Consider the following 20,197-nt stretch of genomic DNA (forward strand, 5'->3'; position numbering starts at 1 on the left):
AGAAGGCTTATGCATTACTTTGTAGAATTTTTTTAATTTCTTTACTAATAGTCGTATAAAAATTATTCCAATTCAATTTATAAAATATATTTTTTCTGTACAAGTATACAAATATTGATTCAAAAGTATCATATTTGCAAATATTTAAGTAAATTGTTACCAAAGATCGTGTTTATAAAATTATTGAAACGCAATACAAGGTTCATAATCGTAAAATAATTAAAGATGAACTTATTTTGTTTTAAATTTCATTTTAAAAATGAATATTATTTTTGTTATTAATTTTACTCAACCAAGTAAGGACGTTTCATCAATGTACTGCTTAATTACTTATAGAATTCAGATTATTATTTTTAAGCATTAATCTGGAGTCATTTATTTTCAAAGATATTAAAGTCAGAAACTATATCAAATATTGAAAGTCAATTTTATTGTTTTTAATTATTATTTATTGGAAATAAATTTTCAATAAATAGTATACAATAAAAAGTATAGATTTTTCAATCGAGATGGTATTCGATTAAAAAATGATCGAATAATTAACAGATATTTTTTATGCCTGAACCTTGGATTCGTTTCAGTTTACTTTCTTCATTCACCTGTTTCCCACTGCATGCTGAACACTGAAGCAAAAATATTTCACTTTATATCTATATGTATTCTGCAGCAACTAATTTTCACAAGCGAATGTAGTTTGTTTCAAGCGTATCTGAATATGAATGCACGATAATAATAATAAAAAAAAATAATAATAAATTTAATAATGGAATCGCGGGAAGACTAAAATCTATATTTTAATTAATTTAAATACCAAAAAATAATAAATACAATTTAAGAACAATTGCAGATAACATAAAAAAACTTCTCTACGTAATTAGTTACAATTTTCCTCCCGCGTTTCTCGGTACAGATTATTAAAGGAAGCTTATATCAACACGGCCTTATAATATTTAACTGCTATTTAAAGATTTTGCGTGTAAATCATGCAGAAAAAAATCTACGGCTTTAATACTGGTGCTTCATGTGGCATTCAAACGTCGACGATTTGTAAGCTTCCACTTAATCGTGTACTAGCTACAAGAAGTAATCATTCAACACAACAACCTATTGTATAGCAGACTTTTATAAATTTTTTTTTTCGTGTGAAATTTTACATCAATCAATTCATAACAAAATTAATGATATAAGGTTAGTTTAGAATCCACACATAATATGGAAAATAACCTTTTATACTGCATATGCGTAGACTTAGGTTGTTGCATTCGAATGTGTTCAGAATTAAAAAGAAAAAAAAAGAAAAAAAAAAGAAAAAAAGACAAACGAAACAATCACGAAAAAGTAAAAAAATTAGTAAAGGCCAAACCAAAACCAGGAGTTACCATAAGAGCGTGGGTAGCGAGCAGTTGCTGTTGGATTTGCTGTTGAAGGTGCTGGTGTGATGGCGCAGGAGGTTGGGCCTCCTATGTATAATCCGCCAATGACGGGTAATTGGAGAGAGAATACACCAACAATCAACCACAACCACGAACGAGCGCACCACAGCGGCAAACATGAGGAACAGACAGGCAGTCATACGTGTATTAAGGACTCCATGTCGTCACATTGCACAGAAAAAAGACGAGTGTTGCGGGGGCGCGATGATTATTTGCATATTAAGGAATAAGTAGGAGCTAGTCGTATCAAATGTGAATGATTTTCGTGCACGCGTTAGATGACCCAAATCTTAATTCTATTCGTAAAACCAATGACGGGAATAAACTTTTTCATATTCAGTATTGATCTGAATCTGACCTTTATATACATTTCTTTTCTTCGATTCAGCTTATATGATCGTACGTCAATGTTAATATTAACATCGTAATTTATAAAAATTTATGGAAAACATCATCATTAATTAGCTAAATACCAATTTTTTTCTTTATATGTATAAGGAAGTACAGATTTTTAAATATAGTAAAGAATCAAAGTCTCTTTTATCGCAAAATGAAACTATATATATAAATCTTTTTTATGTAAACGGAAATACTAAAATAAAAAGTATAAAATTCAGGATTTTATAATGGAATTCTTGGTAATTTACATTAGTATTTTAAGTATCTTCGTGAATGATCGTCGCATAAAAATAGTGGGGGGAATTTAAATCAGATCTTTCATAGAAAAATCTAGAAATGAATAAAATATAAATTCTTATCGTACATTACTTTTTACTTCTAGGAAAATTAAATAAAAGATCTGTTTCAAATTTATGGTATTAAAATATGATATTTTGCGATTGAAAAAGCTATTGCGCAATAGATTTCGACAAAAGAATGACACTGAAAAATAACATGCGTATTACAGACATATTATTTACTTTTTTAATGCACTCGTTTGGTACAAAAAACGTTATAACAGCTACTTATTATAGTATATCAAATACAGTACAAATCCAATTAAATTGAAAATATACAACATATACTATAATAAAAAAATAACATTTTTTTAAGTTGTCAATATTATAAAATTTGAATCATTTATAATTAAGGTATTTTGGTGTAAAAATTTCAAAAGAACGCTTGTTGTATCAAAAACTACATCTATTGAAAACTTTGTATCGCTAACTCCTTATAATCGAAGAATTTAAAGTTTGTAATAATAGCAATTATAATAGTAATAATAACAATAATATTAATAATAACAACAACAATAAGAACAAAAATCACAAGGATATTAATATAAAATAAATAATATTAATAATAATTTATATTAATAATTATTATAATTAGTAATAATAGTAATGTTAAAAAGTAGAGTTAAGAAATGTATAAGTAAAACAATAGTAATGATAGTCCTATTTATAAAAATACTTTGTTAATGAGTGACAAAGTAGAGAGTAATCGAAAGCGATGATGCGTAGAAAGGGGTACGGTGGAGGAGGTGCGCTCATAACACTGATTATATGTCTTTGGACTTTACGTACCACTGTAGGTACCTGACCAGGTACGAGAGGCTGGCCAGGACTAAGACCCATTTGCTGTATGAGAGCATTTTTTAAGGCTAGATGATTTCGCCCGTTTATTAGGAGTTGATCCTTAAGATGTTGTGGTGGATGAAAGTACTTACACGGTGGCTTCTCTCGATTACATCGACCCTATGAACATGTGAAATCATAACTCTGTTAAATACGAATAAGATTTTTATAATAGTTAATATAATTGCTGCCCAATAATTCACAGGGAGAACAGATACATAGTAAGCAAGTTGTCTAAAATTTTCTTAAATTATTTGAAAGGACTAAATTATATAAATAAGTAATGTGATTTAGGAAGAAATTGAAAATAATTAAAAATATTAAATTTATTACCAGTTGTATTTTACTAACAGTATATATTTTTTATATACGCCTAACTATATTATATTAAACTACTTAATAAATATAACATAATTATTATAATATTTATCGTTACTTTTACAGTAGAAAAATAAAAAATATTTTTCGATGTTACGATAATTAACTTAAAATACATTCAGTTACAAAAAATTATAAAATTAGTGTATATCATATATGTGAAACGATAGTCAATATTTCTTAATGAAATGAATAGTGAACAATTCATTTTAACAAACGCAAATGAAATAAATAAAAAAAATAAAATTTTATTTAAACCATTATCAAATATGTCTTCACATATTGAATGAAGTAATGACAAAAGTAGCACTATTAAGAAACGAAAAAATATCGGTCATATTTTAAATATTAATAAAATATTTATTAAAGTTTAACTTACTCACTACAAGGGAAAAACAAATTAATGTGAGGTAAATCGTATGAATACTAAATATAATATTTGTTAATAAATTTTAAAAGTTTAAATATATTTATATAAAGAAAAATCAAATTCGTTTCAAAAGAAACTAGTATGAAGACTTCACTAACTTTTCAGTTATAAATTTTCATTTCATATTTTATTATATTTATATTTATTGTGTTAATAATAGAGAAATTAAATACGAATACTTTTTCTATTTGGTGATTTATTAACAGGCATCTCTGATTCTTATTTCTATTAATAAATAAATAAAACAAATGATAAATTTCTTTCACAAATGATAAGCTTTCATATTTGAATTAGTTTTGCAGTTACACACTGTTCGTGAGTGAAACTAAAATCTCTCGAATTGTATTCATTAGGAAAATTTCAACGTCTATTATAAAAGAATTATCGAACGGACATAAAAATCTAAGAAAGTCTTGCCAAGGTTGCTGAAGGCTCGAAAAGGTTAGTTAGTACATCTGGAATATACTCGTAAACAGCCACTTTATTGCTCTTCGTACTACAGATGTAGTAATTGTTATTAATGCAATAAACAGCCCTTGCTATTTACCATCAAAACCCGGCCAGCCTGTTTACGCGAGAATATTTTGAGGCGAAAGATATTTGAAAACAATCGAGTGAAAAACATTTCCTAAAATCTATTGCAACCCGAAATTCGGCAATCTGCGCCGCACGTGTGCCTTCAATGCCACCAACAAGCATGCATTGTTGTCAAGTACGACAAATGTTGCCGCTTGCATCGACTAGGCGAAGACACTTGATCAAGAATCAACTCCCACCACAATGAGTCCCGGTGAGGGACAAATCCTCCACTTGAGGCGTTGCTGCTAGCGATGTTCTTCTGACATTCTCATTGTCCATGCCTAATTTCCTCGGAAGTGGGAAAAGGGTGTGTACAATTAGCATAGCTCCGAAAAGCGGTGCGCTCTGATTGGAAAACTAACACCAGAAGCTCCTAGAGTGGGGACTCATGACAAGACGCCTTAAAGGTGGGGACAAACAGCAGAGGGCCACTGTTTCGTAAGAAAAGTCAAGAGGAATGGGCTTTCTGGAAGAGAAGACAGGTCAGCAGGGAACTTTACGCACCCGTACGAATTGGTAAACTAGTAATCAAGTACTTGTGGAGATCCACTGACCAAAAAAAGATACATCAACCGTAGTATTCAATCGCCGACGGAAGGCCAATCACGCACGTTAGTCTTTGTCGCGTGTTTTGTGATAAACCGTCGACGGGAAGGACGACCACTCACGTTTGTGTTTGCGGCGTGTTTTTTGTGGCCAACTTGATGTTATCACTTCACTTATAAGACGGGCGGACGACCACGCACGTTTGTGTGCCGCGTGCTTTGTGGTAAATCACTCAAACCAGGATCATATCAAGATACTGCATCACTGTGAGTATACTGTCCGCGCAACCTCATCATTCTTGCTCGCCTACGGCAATGATCGGCACAACATCATAATTAAACGATTTCAAGAGCATCTTGTGTAGTGACACCTTCTATATAAGAAGCGTATCTTCACATTATATTCAAGAAAATTCAAAACCACCCATATGTAAATTGTGTAATAAATTGTATAATAAATGTATAATTAAACAACTCTCACGACTCTTGTACACCCCTTCCACCTAAATCCTTCTCGAGCGTCTGCGAGAACGGCGGCAAATTAAGCTATTGAAGCATTGGTAGCTTGAGTCAAGAATTACATCACTATATTTCGAACACACATTTTTACAATTACTTCAAAAATAATTTGATTTAAATAAATTATAAGATTATATGAATAGATACCAAAATAATATTAATATGTAAATTTCTATATTTCCCAGTATTAATTTCACACCTTTTCTCTATATCTTTTAAATACAATTACACTCACACAAAATTTATAAATAACATAAGTATGGTACAGGAGAGAGAGAAAGTCGTTGAGATAAATTAATAATATTTGTCATGTACATTTTCTGAATAATATTTTGCACTATATTTAAAGAATATATTAGTATTTAAAAATCATTCACTAAAAATTGTAATATCTTAAGTAGTTAATTGATCCGAAATAATAAACTTAATGTCATCAAAAGAATTGTATTTAGTGCAGGAGTTTAATACATAAGATTTATTGTATTTTACTTGATATATGATAGAAAAAAACTTCAAAAGATAGAAGTAGTTCATTAATTGAGAAAATTGTTGTGATTTCATCAAAGAACATAATGGTATTTTTTAAGTAGATAAAATATTATAATTCTGAAATAATAAAACGAACAACTCCCTAATAAGAATAAAAAAATAAAATGTAAAACGAAGACATTTTCCCTTTTATTTAATGCGATCTATCAACTTTCATTTATCTTCATATTTGCAAATGATTAAGTTGCCTCCTTTCTTTCAAACAATAACTATGTATCGAATTAGATGCATCAAAGTACTGTAGGACAATGGTTGATATATTATGAGCACAGTGAAAAAGTATAAAAAGGGTAACATATACCTACAGTATAAGTAAATTTTCAGACAAAAAAACAAAATTATTTTTGCGGTGCATCTTTTTATTTGACTAAGGTAAGCTTACTGATCCTAGATAGTTATTTACAGCTTGTTTTAGAGTCTCTCAGTGTTTTGGATGATCCATTGTTTGTATAAGCTAAAAGTCGAACTCAATATCAAAACCACTGACACTCAATAATTGACTAATACATACCTCCTTAATTATAATAACTTAATAATAATAACCACTTCGACTACGTACAGGAGACCCACTCAAAAGATTCATTCTTTTCATTTCAGTACCGCCATCATCTGTGATGAGTCCTATCTAACCAATCATATTCATATAAAATGCGCGATAAGTACTTATATTTGTGCATTAATTATAGATATATTTTATTTTACATTTTTAATTCTAATTATTATTATATCCAATGATACAGTTATATTACAAAATATGCTTTGTAAATATAGATATTAAAATATTTTAAAATGTTTATAGAATCAAAATAGAAAACATTTTATAAATAAAACTTTTAAACAAATAAATAATGTATTAAAATAAAAAGGATAGAAGTTTAAAATGACGATAAATTAAACATTTTTTATTTTATTAAAATAAGTTATTCAAGGGGCATAATATAGTTTTTTTAGAGGTAAAATGATTTTGTTATTCAAAATATTAAAATAAAAATACGCTTTCATTATTTTATGTCTGGTTTTCCTTATTTCAGTTTATACTTTTTATAAAGTTTTACACTAAAGCATTACACTTTTAATAAACTGTACTATCACATAATATTTATTATTCTTCACGAACAAATTACTTAAAATTACAAATAATTTCAAGTTTTTTGTAACTAATTTAGTTAGTAGTACTTTAGTAGCTTTTCATGTTGAAATATTGAAATACATTGTTCTTGTCAACCAAGAATTTTAAAGGTAAAAATTAATATTACAATAAGATTAAATAATCTACAGGGTAAACTTTTTTATCAACATTTAATTATAAATCCCATTTCATATTAAAGGTTTATATGAAGCAAGTTGAATATCATTATGTTATAAGCAAGGTATCCAGTCCACAATTAAACAAAAACACATTAGTGTTTACAAATGCCATTTAAAGTTTGACCTTAATGTTGTCATGCAATTTACAATATACTAATTGATTGTTAATAGTTAATAATTAATAATTAAAATTAATTAAGAAGTAATTAAAAAATTACTAATTAATAATTATGAATTAATAATTCTTAGTACATAATCTACTGTGGGTTAAAAATAATCTATATCAATAACTTAGCTTGTCATATAATCTAATGAAATTGGGATAGTTGCTTTGATATATCATCTGGCAATCAGCTGTCTGAGTTTCACGCATGCTCAATTTTTAGATGAAAATTGGGATTTTCACACATACAGAGAGCTATAATTATTCCCACGATATTATTGTACTATTCACGAATCATTACTAAGTAATATATCATTCGTAAAAATGCGGTTAATTAATACTGGAAGTTTTTATTCGTGAAGCTTTCCTTAATTAATAAAATCAGAGAAGAGGCGGTGTATTGGTGAATTTTCTTCATTCTTGTTTCAATTTATGAAGGATAATGTATATAGTATTACGTTGTTTTCAGAATATTTTTTGACCCGCTTTCAAGAATGTTTCAAATGATTTCAAAAATTCATTAGGAAACGAGGAAACGTGGCCCCCACTGGTCTCTTTTAGAATCGGAATAATTGCGTGTAATGATTTACATAGAATTCGACTCTATGACTCTTATTTATCCTTTTCTAATTTACACGCGCATATAATAAAGACTCACTATGATAAAATGCATCTATTAGTTGTGTTTAAAAATTAAATAGTAATGAATAAGCAAAAGGAAAATGAAATATTATTACATAAATAAAGTATCAAACTTTATAATTCACTTTACTGTAAAGGATGGAGAGCAGAATTTCCAAACCATAAATCTTAAATTTCTTACCTGAAACACAAAAGAATTGATGTTCCTTATAACTATTGTTCTAAAAACAATATAATTATGTATAAATTAGTGTTCGGGATTGATGTAGGCCCATGAATTTCAAACAAAAGAAAGGTCATACGCGCTATTCGGCGTACCGCATGTGCGCCTAGACTGGCCCGCACGTGCGGACCGGGACGGGTACTCGAGGGAATATTTACAAACAAAACTTGGCAAGTCCGAGCAAGTTTACGACCCGAAATATAATATACTGTAAGATCACCCAAGGGTATTACTCCTACTTTTCTCTCGTCGAACATTCTCGAAGGTTCTAGAATTTTCCTTACACGCCTCGTGTAAGAATTAGTGAAACAACGACGATGCTTTGTTGCCAGCTAAGTGAGCCGCCGCGTGGCTATATAAGGGACGCACGCGGCGCGCTTCGACCTCTTGCTAATCATCTCTTGCCGAACCACCCTCGCTCAACTGCGCTTGCAGCTCACATCTTGCCGTGACTCGACAGTAGTGACACCGACCATAGTGAACCGATCTAACCATCTACCAGTAGAAGCCATGGCACACGGGTCTCGATCTGCCATCAGCAGGACCGCCATGGAACGGTCGGTATTTTCAGCAGAGCCGCCACGGAACGATCAAGCCTTCGGTTCGTGCGCGTATTCAAAAGGCTCATACACTCATTTGTAACATCACTTCGCGCTCACTCAAGCGTAACTGCCGCTCAGTGTATAGTGTACTGTGAAGACGATGCGTGGCCATATAATCGGCATCATAGTTAAAATTACGCGCGTGCATACGAATAAGAAATCAGCAGATTAATAGTAAAGACTACACGCGTGCATAAAAAATGGAAATCGGCAATTTTAAATAGTGATTACAGTGAAGCCAATGGAATAGTAATCAAGGGGGACATTAACTACACAGCATCTAATACACCTAGCCTGCAGTTCACCAGGTACACCTTCATATTAATAAATAAACAAGTCACATCTCGCACTATAGTCGATCGGGCACACTTACGCTCTCTCGAACTGATCCCTCGACATCGTACAGGCCCGCTAGCACAAACTGGGCACGCTTACGCTCTCACGAACTAACCCTGCTTTACCAAAACTTTCCAAGGTACCTATTTTTATATTAATAAATAAACAAGTCACATCTCGCGCTGTAGTCGATCGGGCACACTTACGCTCTCTCGAACTGATGCCTCGACATCGTACAGGCCCGCTAGCAGAACCAGAGCACACTTACGCTTTCTCAAACTAACCACTCGACATCGTACAGGCCCGCTAGCATAAACTGGGCACACTTACGCTCTCTCGAACTAACCTTCGACATCGTACAGGCCCTGAACAGCTGACGCAAGACTCACTGTGGTTCACACACATTGGTTACACATGACCAACACAGATCGACTAATAGACTATAAATAGAGATTATTAAATCCTTCACGAATTAGAAATCTTACTATTAACTGCTTTTACCTGTGACTAGATTCTTCTACTGTCCCCTTACATAATTAAAGACACAATTGATTACTTAATAAATTCCATTAAACATCTTACACCATATCAAGTTATATTATTTATAATACATAAGTACATATAATACATATAAGTTATATTAACCATATAGTTATTCATACATCAAACATACTTGATTCAACTACCATCTTCTCATGCTACCTCAAAAGCTTGATTGACTGACGACATCAGCTGATATTTTCATCAGCATTACTTCAACTTCAAGAAAACTATTGCCGAAATACAGAGACTACCATCTGTATTAACAGGAAATGATGAATATAGAAAGAATAGAGGGAGGTAGGAAGAGATAGCTCAGTTTAATTAAAAGGAAAGAAAGGGTAAACCAGATATATACATATAAACCGATCTTTAAATACCACATTAATTACTACACAAATATTTCCGACTAGAGAACCTCCGTCATCTTTAGTTATTCAATTTTATAATTTACCTTAATATAAGCGCGTCTAAGGTAATAATATTTTAATGGTATATTGCGTATAACCAGTGCACGTGTCATAGCTTATTCTTATAACTTATTTATTCTAAATTGCAATCTGCCTTATGTTAATATAATTTTACACGATATAAGTAAATAACAAAAATTATGATTGTAAATAAATAAATTATTATTATTTTATAGGCTATTTAATAATATAATTAAACGATTTAAATTTTAATTATAAATTTGAACAAAATAAAATAATTGATAACATATATTTAGTATAAGCAAGATTTGTCAATATTCAATTATGTTAAATTTCTTTGCTTTCCTATGTTTTATATATTATTAGATTTGATGTTTTTTATGGATCTCAATAAAATTTCGATAGCATAACGACAACCAAATTTGTTTACTATTTAATAGATACAAATAATATAAATAATTTAACAGAAAAAGAAAAAGAAAGTAAGTATATTATAATGTAGAAAAACTTCATTATTTTCTTTATTTTCTATATAGAAGAAACGAATCTTTTATCATATTCCCTTATTTCTTATTTCCTTCTTCCTTTTGTTAGTCGTATAAATTTATCTGGTTGATTCGCTACTTTCTTCTACTTCTTCTGTCTGTATCTATTTAGTGATCTATTTATAAAATGCTATATGCATGTACCCATAGACACAAATTTACTTTTTTTCTCTTATTCCTGTTGCTTCAGCACCTTTATATTTTTTAATATATGTAGTTTTCTTTTTTTTTTTAAATCACCGATATATTAATGAATAAAAAATTTCTGATGTAATATCATATAAGTATGTAATCATTATTTCTTACTTTAATCTACTTTTATTTAAATACTCTTATTTGCTTTATTTTATGTTATATATTTGGATAGTAATTTTGATATACTAAATTTTTATATGTAATTGTATTATATCTCTTCAATCAAATTGCATTATTCATTAAACAATATCAACAAATTAAATTAAATATTAAAACTATCTCCAAACATTGTTATTAGAAAATTGAGATATTATCTAAAACTTAATATTTACTAATAAAAATATTTAAATTGTATGACAATATTAAGAGAATAAAAGAATAAAATAAAAATCCATTTTATACTAGAAGTATATATTCTAATTTAGTCATAATCATAATAGTACACAGACACTTTTCATTTAGAAACATAATAAATTAGTTTTTATTCTATTATAAAGTAAGCGTTTTCAGTTAATTAGGTAATAATTATTGATTTAATATTATAAAAATATAATAGAATAATATTTATTTAAACATATTTATATTAATTTATATTAATAAAAAGTGCTTTTTATGATTATTGAAGTAGAATCTCATTCTGTTATTAATTATTCATCATTAGCAATATAAAACTAGAATATTTCCAAGACATTGAAGTCTTATATAGTCTTCAAACAGACGTTATCGATCATAAATTGCATCTTTATCGTTGTAATTTCATGACGCTTATTCAAATTCCATAGTCGATGTGCTAGCAAGTGCGGATTCATGCAGAGAATTTCACTATCAACGTTGTTGGTGCCGCCACCTTCAGCACAAGTAACAAGCTCCCTGGTACATGCGGAGCTTCTAATTGCGAATTCTCGCCCGATGATTTATGAAGGAATTTAATTGAATGTTAAGGCACAATGTCGAGCATTTATATCTCGACTGTTAAAAAAATTAAACATGTAAGGGTCCAGAATGGTTTTAAAAACAATTTTACTACTTCGCCAACTTATCGACACCACGATATACAATACGATACAATATTTCAAATCATTTATATATCAATGAAAATAATACTCGATCTATATATCTCTAATTATAAATATTGAGTAAATTGTTTTTTTAATATATTTTATAATTAAAGAATTAATATATTTTATATTTCGTAATGTATTTTACTCGTTTCATTAATGGTATTTATCTAATTATGAATAAATTTAATAAAAAAATAGATTATTATATTTTATTATAAATTATCCAAATTAAATTTATTAAATTTAAAATTTATTTTATACAAATATTATATAAGTTTTAAAATAAATTTATATTTTAAAAAAATTATCAAAACTTTAATATGTAATTTTATCGAATTTTATGTTCTAATATCTTAATTTTTTTAATTAATTAATTAAAATTTAACAGTTAAATAAATACATTTTTAATTTTTTATCAATATTAAAATAGTATTTCAATTTCTCATTAGAATTTGATATTCAAAAAGTTCTGCACTTATGGAAATAATCAGAATTATTAAGAAAAGTTATTGTTAATCTCATAATTTTTCAATATGCCGATTAAATTTCAATTACACAAAAATCATGGAAAATCTTTACTGTTCAACTCGTCTTGAAATAAATAAAAAATGTTAAGTACATGTGATATGAGAGAAGACTAAACTTTCTTAAAGAAGTGTTTAGTCGAAATATGAATATTGAGTATGTATATTAATTGAAGCAGTAGGTAAGAGTAGAAGAGGTAAGTAAGGAGGGAGAGATAGAGAATGAAAAAGGTAGAATGGAGGGCAAAGTCAGGATGTTTCAGTTTGCAGTGATCTGAAGCTCCCCGGTTGTGAGAATCGATGTTGTCTCCCAGCAGCCAATAACCATGCAACGTTTCGCTATCACTCCCATGGATTCCTTACACGCGAACGATTCCTTAAATGCTTACGTTCGAAAGAGACTGACAGACAGATAGGCAGAAGAAGTTTGAAGTAGGATTTAGACTTTCAAAAACTAAACATGCGACTGAACTATTACAAATAGCTTCTATACATGCGTATGTTACATAATCTAGTCTCTCTCTTTGTGCTCTTCTGCCTTTTCTTTTTCAGCTTTTTATTTTATATCTCTATTATTCATAATATTTATATGCATATGTTTGACAAATTATCTTCAATTTATATTTTATTTCCCCTTTTCTTTATATCTCTTTAAGATTTTAATATACATCTATATAGAAATTGGTATTTTCTAAAATCTCGTAAATTACATCGACTTATGGCTTATAAAATTTCCTTTTTTCCAAAACTAATTTTTTTTTTTTTAAATTATATATTTACTTCGTTTTATCATACCCCGGCTTTGAATGAAAAAAGACTAACATCTAAAAATTTGAAAACGATATAACAAATAATTACACATGCGGCTGAATATGTAATTATAAAACTTTATAGTTAATTTGATTGTCATTTGTAATTGAAGTAGGAATTTTTATAATTTTTATATATCACATACACATAAATTAGGTATTTATGTAATAAAGATACTATTATTATTATTTAATAAAACTTTGTTCATATCAGAACACATTGTTATTTTATAAATAAAAAATGAAGTGATAAATATAAATTATGCATCATATCATAAATCATTGTTAAACTATAAATTTTTTATAAAATAAATTAATCATAAAAATTAACGTTATTTTTTAAAATACCTTAAATAAATGTAAAATAATATTATAATTTAAGCTTCAATCCTTTATGAATTAAAAAAAATTAAACGTGCGAAAATCATACGCAGTAACAAGGTCGATAAGTGTGATATATTTTTAGTTACTGGCACTTTAACTGGTTCGAATAGTCTTTGGAAAGTTTTTCCTTTCCTTTCCTTCATACGTTTCCTATTTGCTCGAATTTGTTCAATTTTTCAATGAGAAACTTTTTTTCTCTAAAAAGGTTATGTTCGTTTTTTCAAATATATACACACAAACATATATATGGTAAAATTATATAGAATTGGATAGAATGAGAAATTATATAGAGTTGGATAGAATTGGAAATTATATAGAATTGGATAGAATTGGAAATTATATAGAATTGGATAGAATTGGAAATTATATAGAATTGATTATATAGAATTGGATAGAATTGTATAGAATTGGATAGAATTGGAAATTATATAGAATTGGATAGAATTGCGTATAGAATTGGAAATATTAAAATATGAAATTATGAAAGAGAATGAAATGTTGATGCACTTTCTCTTTCTCTTTCTTCAAGACGGTAGAGAAAAATTAAGTTTCATATAAGTGAACAAATTGAAATTCTATATATTTTTGATACGCTATTATTTGTTGAGCTTACTACATTGATACTTCCGTGATAAATGTTTCCATATCGTATATTAATAGTATTTAAAATAATATCTAAAATTTAAATTAAAGTGAAAAATAATACTTTTAAATAATGTAGGTATGTATAAAGCGTGCGTGTGTGTGTATGTATATATGAATACAGATTCTGTAAATATATATTAACAGTATTGAAATAAAAACAAAAGATTTACTTATAATAAAAACTTTTAAAATTATTTTACAATTTCTTCAAACTCAATATTTATGAATAAACAAATAAAATTGACTAATTTTATACAATCTACTTTTCTATTTAATAAAGAAATAATGAAAGAAAATTTAAAGAACTTTTTAATATATTTTTTTTTATTATAAATAATTTCTTTAACTCAATTATTTAATATTAATTGAAGCCTATTAAAATTTATTTACTTAAAAGTAAAAATAATATAATTTCTGCGCTTCCCTGTTACTTCCCCTCTCTCTTTCTCACTCTTTTTTTGTAATATACATACATGAATGAGTACTACTGTACCTAAATAAATATTAATATAATTAAATTAGTAATTTATGATTCTTATATTTGAATGTTACATAAACTACATTGATTCAACGTTAATAAAAAAATCCCACTGATCTGTATTCAGCATTTGTGTCGAGATCCTTAAATAGCGCGCATTATGGCTTGTATTCGTTAATTCGACAATGCTCCTGAGTACTTTAATAAAGATCATTATATATCGATAATCGTTAAAATATAATAATGAAATACACATGTGAATTTTACTATTTTATATTCTAAAGTTAAAGCTCATCATCTGATTAAAAAAATATGGTCTTACGGCTATGTTTAATCAGTATATATAACGCAATTAAAGTATTAAATGAAAGCTATAATATACTATCGCGAAAGAGAAGATAAAGTAAAGGTGTTTTTGGTTATTTATTTAGTTCTCAATTTTTTCTTATTTATTTATTGTTCTCATTATAAGTTTACTTTGTACTCTTTATATAAAAAATATAAAAGGCTATTTTGTTTAAAAAATCATATTTAAATGTCATAAAATTAAATCAAATTTTTGGATACAAGTTATGGTATATTATAACCCTTTATTGACTACTATTTTATTTACTTTTTTAATACTAAAGGTTGAGTTTATTTTTTTACTATACCTTTTCCAAAATAAATTGTGTAAAATGTATTCACTATACTATGCAAATGAAAATTAATATCTGGTCATTATTCTAATACGTTGTTATCGAAAATACATCTATACATAGTGAATTTATAATAGCTTTATCGATGGATCAGAGTAGTATTGATACGATATGTGTAAATAAATATAAAAAAAACTAAGAACTTATGATTAGACTTTTAAAATAAAGCTAAATATAGAGGAGGCTGAATCAAACTGTTGTGAAAGCACGAATGTTAAATCTAAGCTGGGCTAAAGGGAAAGACGCGGGATTACGAAAGGATTTATTTCAGACTTTCTAGTACTGCTACTGTTTTTCGCTATATACTGAAAATGTTAGAATTTTTTATCTTTACTTTGCATAGTAAAAATAACATTTACGAGATGGCATTGCAATATTGGAAATAAAATCATGGGAATGCAATATCTTGTATATCGAATTGTGTATCGATTACTTTCTAGGATTTTTTACACGTAATTTTTCTCGTTTTCGCACCTTTTCCTTCATTTTTTGTATAATTGCCACTTGCTAATATTAGAAATTAATATGAGATTAATATGAGAAATTAAATACTAAATTTAAAATTGATGAAGAAAAATAAGTGAATTATTTAAGAAATATAGAACAAATTATCAATTATTTTTTCTTTACGAAAAAAGAAAATAGTTGTTATTTAATTGTCTCTTTGGGATATACTATCACTGTTGCACTGCATGAAACATTAATAAAATTAATAAGATATGTTAACATAAAAACGATAAAGACAATCTTTCATCTTTATCAAATTAGAATTTATACATAAAGCATAATTCGTCTTGTTTATAGTTGGAGTAAGCACTTCACTTACTAATTTAATTTTTGTTGACTACTCAGTATCTCGAATATTCTTTTTACTTACATTTTAATTTTACAAATACTTACCAGAAATTCATAGATTTCAATGAAATGAGATGTTAATTATTAAAGTATCTATTAGATGATTCTTACGTAAAACAAGATAATCCATTTTTGTATACTGTTCTATAACATAAAATGTTTTTACTTCATAGACATTCTTAGAAACATATATTTTGTTACCAATGTTAAAAAATTTGAAAATTATATCAAATTAATATTTAAGAAATATATTCATTATTTAACTTTCTTATTTTTATATTATAAGAAATATTAATTTTGCTTTTCATCAAAGAAATGTAATGCTAAATTAAGTAGGTTAACAATTTACATAAAATGTATATAAGATAAAAATAATTAATAATATAATAATAAAGTTTAATTATATATAATATATAATAATTATTATATTATGTAATTACAAGAAAGTTCTAATATAAGACTGAAATTATAAAGATTATACTTTTACTGCATTATTTAGAAGCCACGTAACTTTTATTTTTTTAATAAATTTCTGTATTGTAATATTTGGTATAAAACTATAATAAAGAGCATAGTAATTTAAACTACTTATCTTTAATTTAAGGAAAAATTCTGACTTATTAAATTTATTATTTTCTTTTTAAAAAATATATTAAAATAAGTTATCATGATTGACAGTATTAGAAAATAGAAACTAAAGTCCAGCTAAAATCCGTTATACTCGCCAGGATATTTTGTCATTTTTCTCTTGCCATTCCTGTCGCGAGAATTTTCAGGCGTGATACTTCACCATCGAAAAACGGCTTTTTTTGCATTATTTGCTCATAGATCGAATGTATGTACAAAGCTCCTTGATTACTTTTTCGTCGTTTTTCAGCTACGTACATCAGATAATGATGAATCTTTTTTATGCTGCCACGATGCCCACCTAGATCAAATGCCCTCGTTTTAACCAATTTTTGACAATTCTGTGTGAGCCAATAATGAAAAATAGAAAGACCAAAAGTTTAGGCTAATGTAATGAATTCATAATAGTTTTTTTAAAGTTAACTTTATTGCATTTATTTGCAAAATGCTTGTACAAAATGTTTAATGTGATATCTCGATAAGTATAATAAATCCTGTCAGGTGATTTATATAAAATATGAACATATTAAAATAAACACAGTGTAATAAATCTGAATAAAATAAAATAATTGTAAGCAACAAAACAGAAAATAATGAAGTTTTATTCTATTTATTGCCCCTATATAATTGTTTAATTATACATTATTAAAGGAAAATATCTCTAGGAAAATAAAATACGATGATTCAATTGTAGTTAATTCATTCTAAAATGTTTTAATATCTTTAAATTAAAATGAAATATATTAATGAGTTAATGGTAAACTAAAGTAATAATAGACAAAAAAATTATAATTGATTTAATTTTTTTTTTCAAAAACTATTTGTCGGCCGAGTGTTAATTAGATAAATTTTATCGATTTATACAAATATGTTTTAAATCTATATATTTATATACATATTAATGCTTATTTTTAAATGTTAGAAAACAATTTTCTATTAAATAAATTTAGTTTTTAATTTTCATACAGTCAGTGATATTTCTTTTTTTGTAATGATTTGATTTAATTTGTAAAGTGCATATAAATATAAATTTTTAAAGAGCCCATTTATTGAGTTGTTCATTATTTAAAAGGAATTGTTCATTATTTTCATTTTAGACATAGAGTTGATACAATATTCTAGATATAGTATTTGAATATAAGCTACTATAACTAAGATATAATACATCTTCATCTATTAACAATCTATAAAATATATATATATATATATATATATATATATATATATATATATGGATAGAAAGAGAGAGAGAGAGAGAGAGAAAGAAATGACAATATAAAATTATAATGACACATTTTTATTTTGAATTAAACAAAAAACTTTTTTAAAACACTGATCTACTTCTAGCATGCTTTTGATTTCTGAAGTATCTGTTTTTATTAGCATGTAAGTATTGTAATTTAGTTTAAATAAAAATTATTTTAGAATAAAATGTGAAACAAAATTTTAATTTCATATTCCTATAATTCCGCTGTTAAATAAAAAAAATGCGTAAAACGTGTATTTAATCCAGTTCGTATAAGTAAAAGTAGCACAAGCGTAACATCACCGTCGCATTACGCATACGACACTCTTTGCTTCTCGCTTGATGGCTTAATGTGCGTACAAAAAAGAAATGAGCTGAAAATATATCAAAACATGGCGAAGGCGACTATAGAAAAGCGATAACGACAATAGTTGGAGTGGCGCCGCGACTCCCGTGACGTCTGTCGGCGCATTGGCCAATCAATAGCATTCCCATGGCAACCACAGATAGCATCGAATATACACCGGCTTTCCTGTCCCGTTGTCTCTCCCTATCGTTCCCTTCATCCTCACTAATTCTCATCTCTTTAACCCTTTATTTTTTTTACTCTTCATCGTTTGTTTTTTGGCTTTTGCTCATAAGACTTTATCCAAGTACATACAAGTACTCGCATGCGGTGCCAAGAACGTTTTTAACTTACAAAATTTGTTGACGAAAAAGATGAAACTATAGATTATATATTCGTATCCTAAGGATAAAGCGGAAAGTGCAGTAAACCTTTTATCTTATGTAATTTTCTTAAATTTTAAATAATGTTAGTGATTATTGATTAAATCCTGTATTTAGAATAGAAATTAGCTTTTGCAAAAAGATATAATTTAAATATATTTGATATAATTAAAAAAAAGTCATTCTCTTGAATGATGCTTTCTTTAACAATACGGTTACTCATTTATAATTTAACTTTACCAGACTTTCTTAATTTAAATATGTGTATACAATATAAATATGTAAGTAAAAAGCTATTTTAACTACTCAATTAAAATAATCTACAAAATTATAATCTACTAAATTAAAATCATCATTTTAATTAAAATTAATCGACAAGAAATATATAGTTTGCATTTATTTATGGTATAACTTTAAGAGTTGCTTAATATACATTAATTTATATTACTGATAAGGCATATAAATCATTCCTAGATATAAAATTATTTATCAGCATTCGAAAAAATAAAGTCATACTGATTGTTTGATTTGTATCCAAAATAAACGATAAACATTAAAAGGACAGAGGAAATTCATTTTAAAGTATACCTTATTACCTCATTTGAAGAAAATGTTTAAAAGTTGTTTTACTGAATATATGTAAGTAACTTAAATAATTGTGAACGTTTGTGTACCAACGCAGAAACACTAAAAATAATGGATATATAAAGATGAAAAGTGAAAAATTATGAAAACAATATCAAAAAGAGTTTTAGCTAAGTCTATTTTACCTGCAATTATATACACGTGAATAGATTAATACAGCAATATTCTATTATTCTAATGGAATTCTTTGCCTATGATTACAATTCAATCACCATAACATTTAGGTACACTTTTGAAAAGGCTTAACTTAACAAGCTGTTTTTACATTTAGGTGCATCTAATATAACAATTAATAGCTACACTTGCCTGCATAGAGTTAGAGAACGGAAAGGATTGAAAAATATAGCGCCACTAAGGCTGCAATTCTTTAACTCGTGAGGCGACACGACGTCTGGCCGCCGCTCTGATCAGCTGGATGAAATCTCTGGACACCGCTCAACCAGGTTAATACACCCCCCCCCCCCGGTCGCCTTATTATGTGAACTCGCTGTTACATCGCAT

At 27.6% G+C, this 20,197-nt stretch overlaps 1 protein-coding gene across 1 annotated transcript in view; it reads right to left on the minus strand.

Moving 5' to 3' along the window:
- The window catches only part of LOC105366274 (uncharacterized), a 177,905-nt gene that overhangs the window by 18,403 nt on the left and 139,305 nt on the right, over positions 1 to 20,197 (minus strand). The window contains exons 3-4 of the mRNA XM_011504658.1: positions 2,960 to 3,130; positions 1,380 to 1,460 (exon numbers count right to left, since the gene is read on the minus strand). Of these exons, the coding sequence (XP_011502960.1) occupies positions 1,380 to 1,460; positions 2,960 to 3,130 (252 nt within the window). The remainder of the gene's footprint in view (positions 1 to 1,379; positions 1,461 to 2,959; positions 3,131 to 20,197) is intronic.

This window comes from Ceratosolen solmsi, unplaced genomic scaffold (genome assembly GCF_000503995.2).
Source record: "Ceratosolen solmsi marchali unplaced genomic scaffold, CerSol_1.0 scaffold58, whole genome shotgun sequence".
Lineage (NCBI taxonomy): Eukaryota > Metazoa > Arthropoda > Insecta > Hymenoptera > Agaonidae > Ceratosolen > Ceratosolen solmsi.